Source organism: Brienomyrus brachyistius, chromosome 8 (genome assembly GCF_023856365.1).
Source record: "Brienomyrus brachyistius isolate T26 chromosome 8, BBRACH_0.4, whole genome shotgun sequence".
Classification (NCBI taxonomy): domain Eukaryota; kingdom Metazoa; phylum Chordata; class Actinopteri; order Osteoglossiformes; family Mormyridae; genus Brienomyrus; species Brienomyrus brachyistius.
The window spans coordinates 2,551,065-2,566,893 of record NC_064540.1 but is presented as its reverse complement, the minus strand read 5'-3'; the positions used below and the strand labels follow the sequence as shown (position 1 = coordinate 2,566,893).

At 44.6% G+C, this 15,829-nt stretch overlaps 1 protein-coding gene across 2 annotated transcripts in view; it reads left to right on the top strand.

Moving 5' to 3' along the window:
* col2a1b (collagen, type II, alpha 1b) overlaps positions 1-15,829 on the top strand; it is a 47,490-nt gene that overhangs the window by 14,502 nt on the left and 17,159 nt on the right. For both annotated transcript variants that reach the window (XM_049022948.1, XM_049022947.1), the window contains exons 12-34: positions 516-569; positions 929-982; positions 1,238-1,291; positions 1,932-1,976; positions 2,633-2,686; positions 3,596-3,640; positions 3,766-3,819; positions 5,333-5,431; positions 5,711-5,755; positions 7,851-7,949; positions 8,641-8,694; positions 10,191-10,298; positions 10,997-11,050; positions 12,040-12,138; positions 12,486-12,539; positions 12,792-12,890; positions 13,116-13,169; positions 13,437-13,490; positions 13,918-13,971; positions 14,110-14,163; positions 14,725-14,769; positions 14,858-14,956; positions 15,519-15,626. In XM_049022948.1, coding sequence (XP_048878905.1) covers positions 516-569; positions 929-982; positions 1,238-1,291; positions 1,932-1,976; positions 2,633-2,686; positions 3,596-3,640; positions 3,766-3,819; positions 5,333-5,431; positions 5,711-5,755; positions 7,851-7,949; positions 8,641-8,694; positions 10,191-10,298; positions 10,997-11,050; positions 12,040-12,138; positions 12,486-12,539; positions 12,792-12,890; positions 13,116-13,169; positions 13,437-13,490; positions 13,918-13,971; positions 14,110-14,163; positions 14,725-14,769; positions 14,858-14,956; positions 15,519-15,626 — 1,539 coding nt within the window. The remainder of the gene's footprint in view (positions 1-515; positions 570-928; positions 983-1,237; positions 1,292-1,931; positions 1,977-2,632; positions 2,687-3,595; positions 3,641-3,765; positions 3,820-5,332; positions 5,432-5,710; positions 5,756-7,850; positions 7,950-8,640; positions 8,695-10,190; positions 10,299-10,996; positions 11,051-12,039; positions 12,139-12,485; positions 12,540-12,791; positions 12,891-13,115; positions 13,170-13,436; positions 13,491-13,917; positions 13,972-14,109; positions 14,164-14,724; positions 14,770-14,857; positions 14,957-15,518; positions 15,627-15,829) is intronic.

The window sequence follows — 15,829 nt, the reverse complement described above, 5'->3', positions numbered from 1 at the left end:
TTAATTTTTTCCCGAGCTGTAGATTGAACACCCTCAGGCTCTGCTCTGCTCTGTGTGACCCATGTGGTATTTTTCAACACGTATGTGTTTGAAGTATTAAGAATGGACAAAGCCTGAGCTGTGATAAATATGTTAACGAAATCGGGTATCCCATCAGCCAGTTGTCACATTAGTCCCGTAGGTCATAATGAATGAGACCTTCTCCCAGAATAGTACCAAGTGCTTTAAGTCATGTCTGGGTTGTGCAGTTTTTTTTTTCATAACCGTAGTTTATACAGACTAGACGGCAGGTTAATGAAAAAATATGTAGGTCTGCTAGGGGGTGATGCACGTAGAACTTATTATGTAAATCAGAGGGATTATAATATTTTTCTGCAGCCTTGTTTGTTAGTCTTTAATGCCAGCATATTTCGTTTAATTTGTTTGTTTTAATGAACTTGACATTTACTACACTTATTCTCTGGGCTCCTAATACTTCTAGCAGTCCATCCATTAATCCGTTGCTAATTCCACAGGGTGAAGCTGGCAAGCCAGGGAAGTCTGGGGAGCGTGGACCCTCGGGACCCCAGGTGCCGTGAGGCGAACCGCAGACAGCAGAAGTGCAGAAGTTTAACCACATAAAGACAGGGGCTCTGACAGGGAGCGACTACCTCCCCTCAAACCCTAATGCGAATATGAAACAATACAATGCTATTGTATATAGATATATTAGCACTGAAAATTGACTTTAAAGAAACAAATGTCTTTGTGAGTAGCTGTAATGTCAAAAATACATTTTATATTCTTGCTAATATTAAAATAGCTTCTTTTAAACTTTCAAAAAGATTTTACCTATGAAGAGAGACCTTATCGTGGTTTTTATTAGGCCATATAACTTGCAACAATGGGAAGAAATTTCTTACATGAAATGAGTTTCTTTCTCCTACAGGGAGCTCGCGGATTCCCAGGAACTCCTGGCCTGCCTGGAATCAAAGGGCATAGAGTGAGTTTCGGTGGTGAACTTTCATGCAGTCTCATTTGCGTAACGCTTATGTCGTCACTTAACTTCAGTGTTCATCACAGAGTTGCGGATATAAGCACTTTTCTGCCATCTGTCACCTTTTTAGTAGAGTATATTCAAAAATCATTTGCTTGTTCACAAGGATTTTCTCTAACTGGCCGATATATCAGACCAGGCTAATTCTGGTAGCCCAAGCGACAGCGTGAGGAGTAATTTGTGAATTAATCGCCCTGGCAGGGTTACCCAGGCCTGGATGGGGCCAAAGGAGAGGGAGGTGCTGTAGGAGCAAAGGTACGACCCGCCAGCTGTGCATTTTCCTGTAATTTCCTATATTTTTTATGCTCTGTATTGTTCACATCATCTCTGATACATTCTTGTCTGAGCATCCTCTTCTTTCTAGCTCTGTCACTTTCTCTCTCTCTCTTTCCGTCTCTCATCCTTCTATTCCATCTCTCATTCCCATCCCTTCCTCTACTTTCGTAGACCTTTCACCCTTAGTCTTCCTCCATATCCGCATCAATTCCTTTACTGTCGTGTGTCTCCATAACTTTCCCTTCATCATTTTTATTTCCCGTGACTTCCTCTACTTTTGTACATCTCTGTCACTTCCTATTCCTCCATCACTCCATCTGCATCACTTCCTGTACTGCCATACATCTCCATAACTTTCTCTTCCTCATCTCTCATTCTCATCACTTCTTCTGCTTTCGTGCATCTTCCTCACTTTCTCCTCCTCCATCTCTCCATTCCCATCACTTCCTCCTTCCTCTTTTATTCTGTCAGGCTCTTGGCTCTATGACTCTCTACTGCTGATTCCCTTCCCCTCTTCCCGCACTTCCCTCCTCCTTGCCTTCCTTCTCGTTGCGTTTCAGATGCCTATGTCCTTCCATCCTCCTTAAACATAAACTGACACTGCTGCTCCTTCCTCCAGGGGGAGGGAGGATCCCCCGGTGAGAACGGAGCACCTGGACCTATGGTGAGTCAGGGAGGGGTTCCACTGCATTAGAACGGATGGGGAACCAGCATTCACATGGGAGCGCACCTCCCAGGCAGGCAGTCCCCAGGTGACGAACGGGATCCATTCCCTAAGTCTGTCTTTAAGTCGAACTTGTAAGTAAGTCGGAACAATAATAATACAGTAATAATAATAATAGTTATGTTATATGTAACTACATGAGGTACTGTACTGTACCTCCAGTGAACCAGTGAAGCTGCATAATGTTTTCATGAGCATCACAAAGTAGTGTGTGCTTTTCTTATCGCAAACCACTGTATTAAACTGAAATGTTTATAATACTGGGCTTTATGGCAGTGTAGGTATGAGCTGTCTCTAAAATATACGTTCTTAACCCAGGGACTGCCTGACACACACTGCAGTCTGACACACTGCAGACGTACACACTGCAGACGTACACACTGCAGACGTACACACTGCAGACGTACACACTGCAGACTGACACACTGCAGACTGACACACTGCAGACTGACACACTGCAGACTGACACACTGCAGACTGACACCCTGCAGACTGACACACTCCAGTCACATTGCCATGAACTGTCATCAGCAGTGCTGAACCGCGGCAACGCTCATTATCTGACCTTCATCTGCTTATTTTTCGTCTCTCTTTAGGGTCCTCGTGGCCTGCCTGGCGAGAGGGGCCGTCCTGGACCTCCGGGAGCTGCTGTGAGTGCTGTCTCACCCCCCGATTCCTTGCTTATGTCGTCCTACCCATCAGACCCTAAGTACTGGGTCTCTGCCGTTGCCCATTGGCTGCCGGGGCTCTGGTCCAATTGTATTACCCAACTGACTTCACTAATGCGTTAGGTCATGCTGTTTCCATGGTGATGTCACCGTAATAGGAACGTATTACCCCAAATATTAATGTCAAACGTGGGATGCCCATAAAACTCCTTTTACTGAATGCTTGCCAACACACAGCTCCCTTATCGAGGCACACCTCCGCTCCTTACCAGAATGGGGCGCCGTCTCTCTTAATTCGCTGTCAAAAACAGTTTGCCTGCTTTAATTAGCCTCCATTCTACTCATTGAGAATATTTAAGCCTTAATTATGATAGAAAATGGTGCCGTTTGTGGAGAAATCCCTGATGTGAGACAGCCAAGTGGCGCCTGCATGATTGTGGCATAAGCGCTGAGTGATGGATCCGTAATTGGACAAACACTCGGCCAAACTACACACAGAGGCTCCCCCCCCCCCCCCCCCCCCACCACTAAAGGACTCTGCTTTCTGTGTCGGAAACCCAGACAAGAGGCCCGCTACGGCAAACATGCCCGGCGTCCACTATCGTTTTCGTTGTCACGCTAGTTACGTTTTCCCCACTGAGGAGGTTTCATCACGAGTAGATTGCCGGGAGCACGATGTGGCCTGTCTCGCTGCGTGCGCCATTAAAGTGATTCAGCGTGACGTTAGCTGGTGTTACCCATGATCCCCGGAGTAGGCCTGAGCACCGTGGATCTGTCACCATGAAATCATTGCCATTTAATGTGACCCGCGGCCCTGTGCCGAGTAAACGGTTAGCAAAGATGGATGGCTGTAACGTGACTAACTGTAAGCCGCCCCTCTCTCATTAACAGGGCGCTCGAGGAAACGATGGTTTACCAGGACCTGCCGGGCCCTCTGTAAGTACTGCCTTCAGTCACGTCAACGTTTTGTTGCAAATCGAGAGCTTCAGGGCATTATGGAAAGAGTGGGATTAGCAGCGGAATTCGTAAGATTGCATCGTTTCTCTCCCTCTCTCCGTTAGGGGCCGGTCGGACCCTCTGGAGCTCCCGGATTCCCCGGATCCCCTGGTTCTAAGGTCTGTTAAATCTCCATCCCTCTCTCTTCTCAATCGCTCTCATTTCCGCCATCTCAGCTTTTTTCATTTTTGCGTACTTTTTTTTCCGATCTGTTCATGTCAGAGGGCAAATTAACAGACTAAACCCCTGGAGGTTTGCTAGGCCGGGATTATTCCAAACAAATGCCCAGTTCTTCGTTTCATCTACAGTGAACAAAAAACTGCTCAGGAAAAAGGGGAAAGTTCAGAGCTAGCCACGTGTGTATCCTTGTCTGTAAGTAGGTTTTGTAACCTCCTGAGTTAAATTCACACACTTCTAAAGAAAGTTTTTAAGACTGAAAGAAACCGCTAGCAAGGGAGTATTGATACTGATTGAGAGTTCAGTACTTCTATGTAATTCCCTGTGATTTATGGGATTTTCAGGGTTTTTTTTCCTGTCCTCTGCTTGTTTAGGTCTGATCTACTCTGAGTCATTAATAGACAGACAGACCAGTTTCCACGCTGCCCTTGTAGTTGGAGTCTGTATATCCTCCCAGAGACAGGGAAAATATTTAGGGCTGCAGAGGGAATGAGCCTAGCACAGCTTTGCACAATCTCTCTCCTCCTGGGTCAGTAATCTTTTTTAAAAGAACAATCCAAGTGTGTTGGCAGACGCACATGTGTGTGTGCGAGCCTGTGTGTGCAGAGCTGAAAGTACGTCTATCACAGGGAAGAGTTTTGTGTTTAATTCCTGCGATGCGCCCCCATTTCACAGCACAACTTTTGCTTCTTCGTAAGCCCGGTTGTCCCCTCAAGACTTAAATGTTAAGCTGTTGCCACAGCAACTAGTCAGGGTTAAGGCTAACTTTGAGAATCCCTCTGATCAGAGCAAAATGAGATCTTCTCTCCTTTCCACTCTGTTACTGCTTCCTCTTTTTGTTAAAGAAAAGAAAGTGCAAGCTTTGTGGCCGTGTCTGGGATTTAGCAAACTCAGTGAACTTACACAGTATCATTGCTCTGGGCAGCTTTGAAATGTCGTTGCGTATGTTATTAGTGATCTCCCATTGGTCGATGACTGCAGTGGGTGTGGTCAGTCAGCTGGAGTATTTGCATGAGTAGCTTTGAGTACTGGCAGTTGCTGGTGGGTTTGATGCCCAATCAATGCTTGAATTTTCTTGAAGCATTTATAAGACATAACCTAAAATAAACGTCATCTTGTCTTATTTAATTTTATTAAGTCGCTCAATTACATGCAATAGAATAATGACAAGTTTAACGTTAAAGGTGTATATATAAGAAGGTATATTAATATAATCAGGTTTTAATGTGGATTTATACAGTTTCGGGCATATTCATAAAAAATAAAACACATAGCCTAGTTAACCACAGGATAAATAATCGCATATCTTCTGTTCACTGACAGCATGTTAGTGTAGAAGCTGTGAGGGAAGTCGGGATTGTTTTGGTTCCTGCCATTCCCAAGAATCTGGCTCTACAATAAGGAGCCTCTCGCTGATGTCCATCTGTCCCACTCCCCCCCCACCCCCCACAACAGGGAGAAGCCGGGCCCACTGGAGCCCGCGGACCTGAGGGTGCCCAGGGGCCTCGTGGCGAGTCTGGAACCCCGGGAGCACCCGGCCCATCTGGCACCTCCGTGAGTGCCTCCGGGGAACGGCGGAACGGGCCGCGGGTTCTGACCGTCTAGCACAGAGTCCCCAAATAGCCGTGGCTATAGACCAGAACCCCTCCTGTTTTCACAGACAGAGCTACAGCTCTCTCATATTGATCTTCATGATACAGGTTAAGAAACAAGCACAGATTTAAATGTCACTCATTGAAATACACACGGTTTCATGCGGGGTGGAAACTGAGCATGAGAAATAACTCTTGTTGTGTTTGTAACTAATATCCCCCTTTTCCCACCTCCCTACAGGGTAACCCAGGTACCGACGGCATCCCTGGTGCCAAAGGATCTTCTGTAAGTACATTAATTAACCTCTTCCTTTGTCTTCAGCCTATATATGTGCTTATACTTAAGTATTGTGCATAAGTGACCCTGTTTCCTCAGTTGCGCTGTTGCCTCACACAACCGGGTTTGAGCGTAGGAGGGGGGGGGGGGGGGGGGGGGGGGGGCAAATCCTCTGTTTGTGTGCAGTTTGCATGTTCTCCTCATGTTGTGTGGGTTGTAGGGAAAAGATGGGCTCTTAGGCCTGTAATTGCCTTTAATGTGTGATTGTGAGTAGATGTGTCTGTCCTGCGATAATCTGCCATTGCATCCAGGCTGGTCCCTTTGCCCAGTGCCCTCCGGTACCTAGGATCAGACCTGTAGGGTTTGTAGGGTCTGCTCCCCCTGCCCTGGATGCACAGATGTATGGATTGATCTTGTGTTGATATACTGTAGCTACTTAATTCTTCCTGCAATGGTCAGCAGTGTTGTCTGCTGGCAGCTTATGACCTACTCAAGCGTTGAGGCTATACTGAGGTAAAGAACGTGGCTGGGAGTTTGTTTAACAGATTTGCTTAGGGGCTAAACGGGGATGCAGACAGTGTTTTGCTTTTGTCTGGCTGAAATCGCCTTTCATCTGAAATCTGGTCTGCGATCGGCAGGCAAATCATAAAAACCAAAACAAAAACATAAAACCAAAACAAGGGTATTTCAAAGTCAGGGTGATGTTTGTTTGTTTTTTGCAATCAGTGATGAGACCTTGAAACAAAATGAGCCAAACAAACGACTGGTCCAGCGTGCAGCTGTGATGCCGCTCCCATGTCATTTAGAGGCTCCTGAACCCAAAGCTTTGTCACCTAGACGTCCACACTGAAGTGCCTTCCGCAGTCACAAACTGCCCATCAGTTAGGAAGCCAAGTTAAGCCGAAACATTTCTCTGAGAGACTATATTTCAGGGTCAGTAATCAATTAGGTAATTAAGCTTGCGACTAGAAAAATTAAGCGAAATACCTAAAATTATATTAAAAATGCATGAAAGAAACCTGCCACTAACCCTTTGATCCCAGACATAAACCCGCAGTTCTCAGTAGAGGGAAAAATTTTAAATTCCTATTGTCGCAGAATACAATACAGCTCTAATGGATTCAGGTTTTTTATCATTACCTAATTATAATGTGCCGTTATTTAATTATTTCTTCAAACAGAAGATAATCCTTTCGACACAGTAACACATGGCTGTACTGACGCTATGCCAAAGTCACTTTAGAGTCGACTGCATGATGAGTCTGCAGGAACCGCAGTGAGGATTAAATGCACCTCGTTTTCATTTCCAGTGTTAAAAACAGCTCAGAATGACCGAGTCACTATAGAGGTGCCCAGGCTGTGATCATCAGGATAATGGAGTTTCACGTTAATTTTTCACAGAGTTGGGTCATTTTTTTATTTCTGCATCCCTGTCCCTGTATTGCATGATGCCTAAAATTCAAAGTCGTTCAGTACGATCTCTGCTGCACCAATCATGTTCCTCACATGGTGTAGAGAGGGAACCAGTCAGATGAAACTCGCAGCTGCCAATAATGGGCCTGCATGACTGTCGTGTAATGTATATTCCATCCATCCATCCATCCATCCATTTTCCAAACCGCTTATCCTACTGGGTCGCGGGGGATCCGGAGCCTATCCAGAAGCAATGGGCAGGAGGCAGGGAACAACCCAGGATGGGGGGGCCAGCCCATCGCAGGGCACACTCACACACCATTCAATCACACATGCACACCTACGGGCCATTTAGCAACTTCAATTAGCCTCAGCATGTCTTTGGACTGTGGGGGGAAACTGGAGTACCCGGAGGAAACCCCACGACGACACGGGGAGAACATGCAAACACCACACACATGTGACCCAGGCGGAGACTCGAACCCGGGTCCCAGAGGTGTGAGGCAACAGTGCTAACCACTGCACCACCATGCCGCCGTAATGTATATTTACCTTAATGAATAATTCATTAGGTTGGCTTCTAGTATCAAGCAGAGAAAAGTGGGATTTTGTTGATTGTCACTAATGAACATCATAGTAGGTTTGATCAGAGCGGAAGGTGATTATACTGTGGTTCCTGTCTCCCCTACAGGGTGCCCCTGGTATTGCAGGTGCTCCAGGCTTCCCAGGCCCCCGTGGGCCCCCAGGGCCTCAGGGAGCGACAGGACCACTGGGGCCCAAAGGACAGTCGGTACGTCACACAGGCAGAACCGGACGTCCTCAAGGCTCCACTCACTCCACCTTCGTCTCCTGTAAACCTTTGCAGCTGCTTTCCTGCCATTTTCAGCAATAATTATTGTCATTTTCGTGTCTCTGACGGGGAACTTCAGTTAATTTCATATTATTTCAAATGGGAAGTTTAGCGTTTGGTGTGTTGTCTGTTCTGTGTTTCAATTAACTGGTAATTTGAGAATTTCACAAAGACATATAGTACGTCTTAGGCAGTCAGACAAGATGATGCTAAAATGACCTTCATGTTGGTGTAAATATTATATTATTATTATTATTATCATCCAGATAAAGAACCATCAACATTTTCTTTGACTGCCTAAGGCTTTTGCACAGTCGTTATTTATTTTTTCATGGGAAGCACAGCTGGAAATAAGAAAAAAAACAGGGAGGGAGCTGTTTATTAAAGCAAACATCACAAATCCAGCTGATACACAATGTGGTTATAGTGTGATGACTGGAAATTTCATTCGTTGGTGAAGCTGCGTTACTTATCCACTGTCTGATACATGAGTACAGATTATAGTTTAACTGATAGAAAAATGCATGAAATTAACTGATTGCATATCATGCTATGTTAGATTACTTTATGCAGTATCGTCTGTATTATTTATTATTAATTTCTTGACTGTCTCACTGCCCATTTCTCTCAGGGTGATGCTGGTATTCCCGGATTCAAGGGTGAAGCTGGTCCAAAGGGAGAGTTCGTGAGTAACCTATCAATCCCATCCTCTCCAGTTCATTCCACTTTTCCCATATTATCTTGAAATCAAACCATGGCCAATCTATGCATATTTTTAGGTTATTTCTTTGTGTTATTCAACTTTTTTGTTATAAATTTGGACTGTGTTTGCAGAATTTAAGAATGGTTTGTTATCTGCTGAAATTATTGAGAGCAGTGGGCTAATATCATTCTAACAGAGCACACGCTGCATTATACAATATACTGCAGATGTGATTAGTTTTACATTCCAAAGTCATTCAGAAATTGATCAGGAATGCCGTGTAAGTCCTGTGTTTCCTTCCATTATTTACAAACATGGGCACCGCCCACTTGACACACTGGCTTTACAAGCAGGAAGGTGCTGAGTCAGAGTATTATTAGGAAGCACAAAGAAAGCAAACAGGATCAGCTTGAGAATTTTTTGAATGGATCAAGTCACAGAGATGATGGTGGCAAGATACTTCTTGATCATTATAATGATGCTAAGCAAATAATCCATAGCCACTGAGCTATCCTCACCATCATCATCTTCAGCTTTGAAGATACAGAATTTTTTTTATCCCTTCCGACAGTATGGAGGTCGTGTTTGTGCAGTGCTCGACTGAGAGTGGAACAACTGCAAGCTAAATGTGGAGTTGGCTGCGTACCAGCAATTTCTACCGATGAACCACCAAGTGGAGGCTAAAATTAGCCCCCGAATTTAGCTAAATCTGTTTCCTTGTGGGATAGTTTTGCTTCTTAGCCCTATAGTAGCCACTGCTAAAAACCACGAAATAGGTTATTTAAAGTGTTTTATGATAGTTAAGAGTTACTCTTTTGTATATTTGGCCTTTTTCTTAGCTATTACCTATTTAGACTAAAGAAATTTGTAACTTTTTTTTGTATTTCTTGTTGCCAAAAGTTCTGTAATTTAGCAGATTATTTTTCTTCACTGCATCATACAGAACATCACTGCACAATTTTATGTACAGTGTTAAAATCCATAAGTAGTTTATTTATTGGCAAAATTACCCCTTAACGCATAGCTTTATCTGAGCACTCCATGAAACACATTAGTCCAAGTACATTAATTATCTAAGTTTTGAAAATTCAAGGCTCACAGATAATCCTCTAATGCATTAATTTTGTGGGGAGATTAAACCCAGAGAAAATTCACTCTGTTATCGGGTCGCACTGTGACCACCAGGGGGTGGTATGTATTTATCATGACTCAGGGTATTTTTTTGTTAGAATTTATGTAGAAGCTACTGTATTGTCTATGATTTCCCATAATTTTGTGATCCAGATTTGCATTTTTTTCCGTAGGTTGATTGCAGTTAATGGTAATATTATTGTTCAAAAAGAACTGCATTATACTAATTAAAGCTCTGGTTTCTTGGATTTACCATGAAAAGCTCCCCAAAGCCCAGGTTTCCCATAGTAAACAAATACATATGTGCTGAAGGAGTACTAAGATGTTTGCACGATTTCCCTTTTCAGGGTCCTGCAGGTCTTCAAGGTGCCCCTGGCCCAGCTGGAGAGGAGGGAAAGAGAGGATCCAGAGGAGAACCTGGAGCTGCCGGACCACTTGGACCCCCTGGAGAGAGAGTGAGTACCTGAACCAGACTGGCTGTCTTATGTCCTCAGGGAACACAGCCATGTCTAAAATGCAGATAAGCAGAAGTGTCCTTCTTCCAGGAGACTGTTAATTTGGAAAATGTACTTTTATAGGTATGGCAAGGATGCCAGCTTTACTCTTGTTTAAAAGACGAAATGAAGACCAATCAAATGTGCTGAATGACTCCTGTATTAGACAGGTGTTTTGAAGCATAAGTGCTTCATTCTGATTGATGAAACGATGCTATTGGTTTGTGTGTTTGTGTGTATTTATAATCGTTTGGTGTTAAATAAGGCAACAGGTGGTCGTTTGACTCTTGGTCTTTGACTCCTGGATATGGATTAAAAGAAATGCCAGTGACTATAAAGGTTAATAAGATCTGCATAGTTTATTTGGTAGTATGACACATATACCGTCAGTGCAGTTCAAGTCTACCTTGAATTCCACATGCGGTAGACGAGAGATTTTATAACAGCTCAGACTTTTGGGGGCTTTTTTTTGGTCCAACTGGATCTTACCAAGTTTTAATAAATTTATTAGACATGAAACCTCAGCCTGTGTGCTGAGGATGAGTGATGGATGATGCGCTATTGCCGTATTATAATTAAATAACAACAATTCCGAGTGGTGTTCTGTCCTCGCCTGGAGTTGCCCTTGCCCTGAAGCCCTCTCCCCTCCTTGTTAACAGGGTGCCCCTGGTAACCGTGGTTTTCCAGGTCAGGATGGCTTGGCTGGTCCCAAGGTACTTCATCATCGCAGCTGCACATCTCCCACGAGAGCTCAGTCAGCTCTTCTTTCGGAAAACCGAAGGGATGCCTGAGAAATGTGCTGCATGGAACTGCACGCTGCTCGTTACCCAGCATGTCATACTTTAGGATCCTAACAAAGAATTTAAGAATCAGTGTGAAATACAGCAACATATGAGGTCGCTGGCGTTGTTGTAAGTTCAGTATTATTTTGGTCTGAGCTCACTCTGAAGAAAATGTTTATTTCTTGTCTGTTCTTAAAAAATAGTCATAATGCATGAAATATTTTCTCCTAGGTGCTAACGGTGCCATTTCCGCAACCTCACGCATCATTGAAAGATTTCTAAACACAGACAAGCCTGTAATTAGACAAAAAGTTTCTAAGTTTCAAGGCAAAACACAAAACTGCTATTGAGAAGCTTATCTTGCCTTCCTTACAACAGCACTGTTCAATTACAGCCATTTCTCGGCAAAAAAAAAATGCTACAGTAGGTCTAATGGTGGGCTGAGGTACTGAGGTTGTTTAAATATTTACTATTACGGATTGTTATAACTGCTACTGTTACATCGGAAATGGAGAGAGAATGGAGTCCACCCTTAAATGCAGACACGAGGATGCAAACTATCATGCTTTCTATACAAAACAGTTCAACATATTAGCATTAAATAGAAGCGGCAAGAGCTGTCAGGTTTTCTTCCAAGTGATTTGTCAGGAAAGCTGAACTTAATTTAATGTGCAATCTTTTGCTTTCACTTTGTCGTGCTAATTAACCTGCTGGGGATGGAGGTTCTGCATTATATATTTTCGCTTAATTTATCGAACTTTATCTGACTTGCACTGAGCTCAGCCTGTTAGACAGCTTCCAGTTTGTTTTTCTGTTCCAGAGGGAGTGAACCGAACACACCCGAGGGTGCTGAAGGTAATGGCAATGAAGAGCTGACGTGTCTTTTTCTCCTCCTTCACTCTCCATCTTTGCTCTGTTAGGGAGCCCCAGGTGAGCGTGGACCTCAGGGTGTGTCGGGCCCTAAAGGAGCTACTGGGGACCCTGGCCGTCCTGGAGAGCCTGGCCTACCTGGTGCAAGAGTGAGTAATAATAATAGCGGAAGGTGCAGCTCTTAACCCTACTGAGTGCATCTGTAGAAAAGGTGGCATCATTCATAATGCTAATGCTACCACGCTAGTTAGCCGTAGCTTTACCTCAGTGCTATCACTGAGCTCACTTTAACTTCACGTAATGGTGTCATCTCAAGTTATTCTTGGCTTTAGCTTGACATCACCCTAATTAGCTGTTGATCTAAACTAAAACACAGCTTCAGGTCGTTCACCTACATGTCACTTGAGTTATGTTTCATTTTCAGTTGGCAGATTTGAAATATGTTTATACAAGAGAAGTAACGTTCGGTGTTTCCCTGTCTGTCTCGCGTCCGCAGGGTCTCACTGGTCGTCCCGGTGATGCTGGTCCTCAGGGTAAAGTCGGTCCATCTGTAAGTTCGCATGTCTCTGTTCACTTTTCCCTGAGGCATCAACACTGTGCTTTGCATATAAATGTTGCGTGCAGTTTATATATCTGCTCTCTCACTAAATTCACACACAGTAACAGTATGACCGTACATGTGATGAAATTCAAGTCCAGTTTTCCAGCTTGTTGTCACACCTATATACTTTTAGAGTAGTTTTGCAGAAGGGAACCCTACAGGAAACAGGATTAGGAGACAGTATTTATACAAACCTTGCAGGGCTCCGCTGGCGAGGACGGACGCCCTGGGCCTCCAGGTCCCCAAGGAGCCCGTGGCCAGCCGGGAGTGATGGGATTCCCCGGACCCAAGGGTGGAACCGTGAGTGTATCTCATAGTGCAGGACTGGGAAAGCAAAGAGCCTGGCTGACTGGGTTTGAGAGTCATCTGGGGGGGCTTGCTGACATGATGAGGCTAGTCTCAGTACCACTCCTTCCGTGGTCCTGGTGGATGTATTCACTCGCAAGAGAAAATGTGCTTTAATGTTGTCCCGGGTTCAGTCTTCGGTCCTGTGGTTGATACTGTGGTGTCTTTGTCTTCCTTCAGGGCGAGTCTGGCAAACCTGGAGAGAAAGGATTGGCCGGGGCTCCGGGTCTCAGAGTAAGCTGCTCCCCATCGTCTTGTACTGAGCCGCTTGAGTACCATTTACCATTATGTAGTGACTGAGTGACTGTACTGAATAGCAGAACCTTAGAGAGAACGTCAGCCTCAGGTATAAGTCACACTGTCATTCAGTGGACAGACTCATGGGATTTTTTGGACATAGTAACCAATGGTCAGTCCCCTTTAACTGCAAATATCAGGCTGTACATTGTAGCTCAGAGGTTCTGTCTTCAGGTTGAAGCTGATAAGCTGCTTTTGCCGTAGGGTCTGCCTGGCAAAGATGGGGAGACCGGCGCCGCCGGGCCTCCAGGCCCAGCTGTAAGTAATTCTATAGCATTTATCTTCTTCCACTCTATCAGATTCCTGCCTTATCATCATTTCTGTGTTTTTTTGTTTTTGGCTATAACAAACGTACAGCACTTCCATTATTACTTGCCTTTCAACCATTGCTGCCTTTCAAGCATTTCAACTCTTAAGAAAAGAAAAACAAAGGAACAATGTTGCTTTTAACAATAGCAAGATTATAACGATACCAGCAAAGATATTTTATTATTAATCTTTACCTTGAGACTCAACATATTATAGTATGTGGCAATATTTCTGAAATTATATATTGATTCACAGAGATTACTACCTAACTAGACTTGAAATCGATTAATCCAAAGGAAACTAGTGTGGATATGGGTAGTGATATCGATATATAAATGCTATATCTTGCATTATTGCTTTTGTTTGTCCATCCTAGGGACCTGCAGGAGAGAGAGGAGAGCAGGGGCAGCCTGGACCCTCTGGCTTCCAGGTGTGTTTCTCTACCTCTGAGGGCATCAGAAGCTCCTTACTCACCATACTAAGAATGACTTTGATGCACTGATTTCATCTTCAGTTGTCATTACTGTTTGCACTTGTTCTAACTTTGTACCTCTCTTGTTTTTCGCAGGGTCTCCCTGGACCTCCTGGTCCCCCTGGTGAGGCAGGAAAGCCCGGTGACCAGGTGAGTTTGCTCATCATTTGATGGTCAAGAAAGGCCACTGTTTCTAAAAAAATACCCATGCAGATCATGCACAGAGGTAAAGTGCTATAGTTTTCGACAGGCATTGACAAGAATTTTAACATGTAACGGATCAAAAACCTGAATCATTTTAGTAAATTGAATCGTGTCACCGTGGGGTTTTTCCCTGGGGTCTCTGGTTTCCCCCCACAGTCCAAAAACATGCTGAGGTGAATTGGACTTGCCAGATGGTCCGTAGGTGTGATTGGGTGTGTGAATGGTGAGTGAGTGTACCCTGTGATGGGTTGGCACCTTATCCTGGGATATTCCCTGCCTTGTGCCCGAAGCTTCCAGGATAAGCACCAGACATCCCCAGTTCTGTACAGGACAAGTGGGTACAGAAAATGGATGGATGGATGGACGGATGGGTGGATGGATGGATGGATGGATGGATTCATGGATGGATGGTGCATTCCGAATCCTGTTATTGTTTGAAAACTTTAGCAAGTGCACTAAACAAATGCAAAATATGTTTAATGTCCCGCTATATTCTTCTCCTTGCAGGGTGTTCCTGGGGAAGCAGGAGCAGCTGGTGCAACAGGACCCAGAGTAAGAATCATTTTATTTCAGTATGACTTCTTTAGTATTTCTGGTATCGGCTTAGTGTGCAGAAGATGAATTGAGATCCTCTCGGCAGGGCGAGCGTGGTTTCCCCGGAGAGAGAGGTGCTGCTGGTCCTCAGGGCCTTCAGGGACCTCGTGGCCTTCCTGGAACGCCAGGAACTGATGGACCCAAGGTGGGGGACACCAAGCACCGCCTCCATGTCACTGTTAGTGGTCTAGGACAAACCTTACACTAATTTTAAAAAGCCAACTATCGTAAGAGCGACACCATTACTGAATACTTCCATGAGTATAACAGAGTGAACGCTCTTTGCGGAGGAGTTTTTCAACCCCAAAGGCTTCTGGTTCCAAGCATTTAAGCCTTTGAAGATAAATGATCATAAAGCACCAGGAGCAGCAATGCCGCGGCGCGGAGGCGTAGCACAAGGTGAACCCTAGCTGCTAGCTTTCATGTAGCTAAGGCCCCCATGCGCTGCATTTGATCTGGCGGACCATGGTGAGGGTCATTACGGTCTTATTAAACTTTTGCTGAGTCCACAGGGGATTCCAGACTAGGACAAATGCAGTTCTTTTGCTTCACGTACACGCAATTTCCACACTATGTCAAGCACAGTGCAGAATTCAACTTTGCACCAATTACCAGTCAAGTTTATATTTAAGAAATCAATTTACATACCCATTTTGAAGTACTTCATCCCTGTCCTCTCTAGTCACTCAGCGCTTCGGTATTTGCAGGGAGCCATTGGCCCAAGTGGGCCCCACGGTGCCCAAGGCCCTCCTGGACTTCAGGGTATGCCTGGAGAGAGAGGACCTTCCGGCATTCCTGGACCCAAGGGAGACAGAGTAAGTGACAGACGTCCTGGAAACCCCCCTTCCCTGTTTGCACCTCCATGTTTAGCTTTTACCCAAAGTCCAGATGTAATATTTTGATAACACTCATTTTCTGTAAGGGAATGTTCCTCCATATTGATGGTTATGACCTTTGGTGGCCAATCAGTCTCCGCTGCTACACTATTATTGCTGTCAAAAACAGAACCCATCCTTCT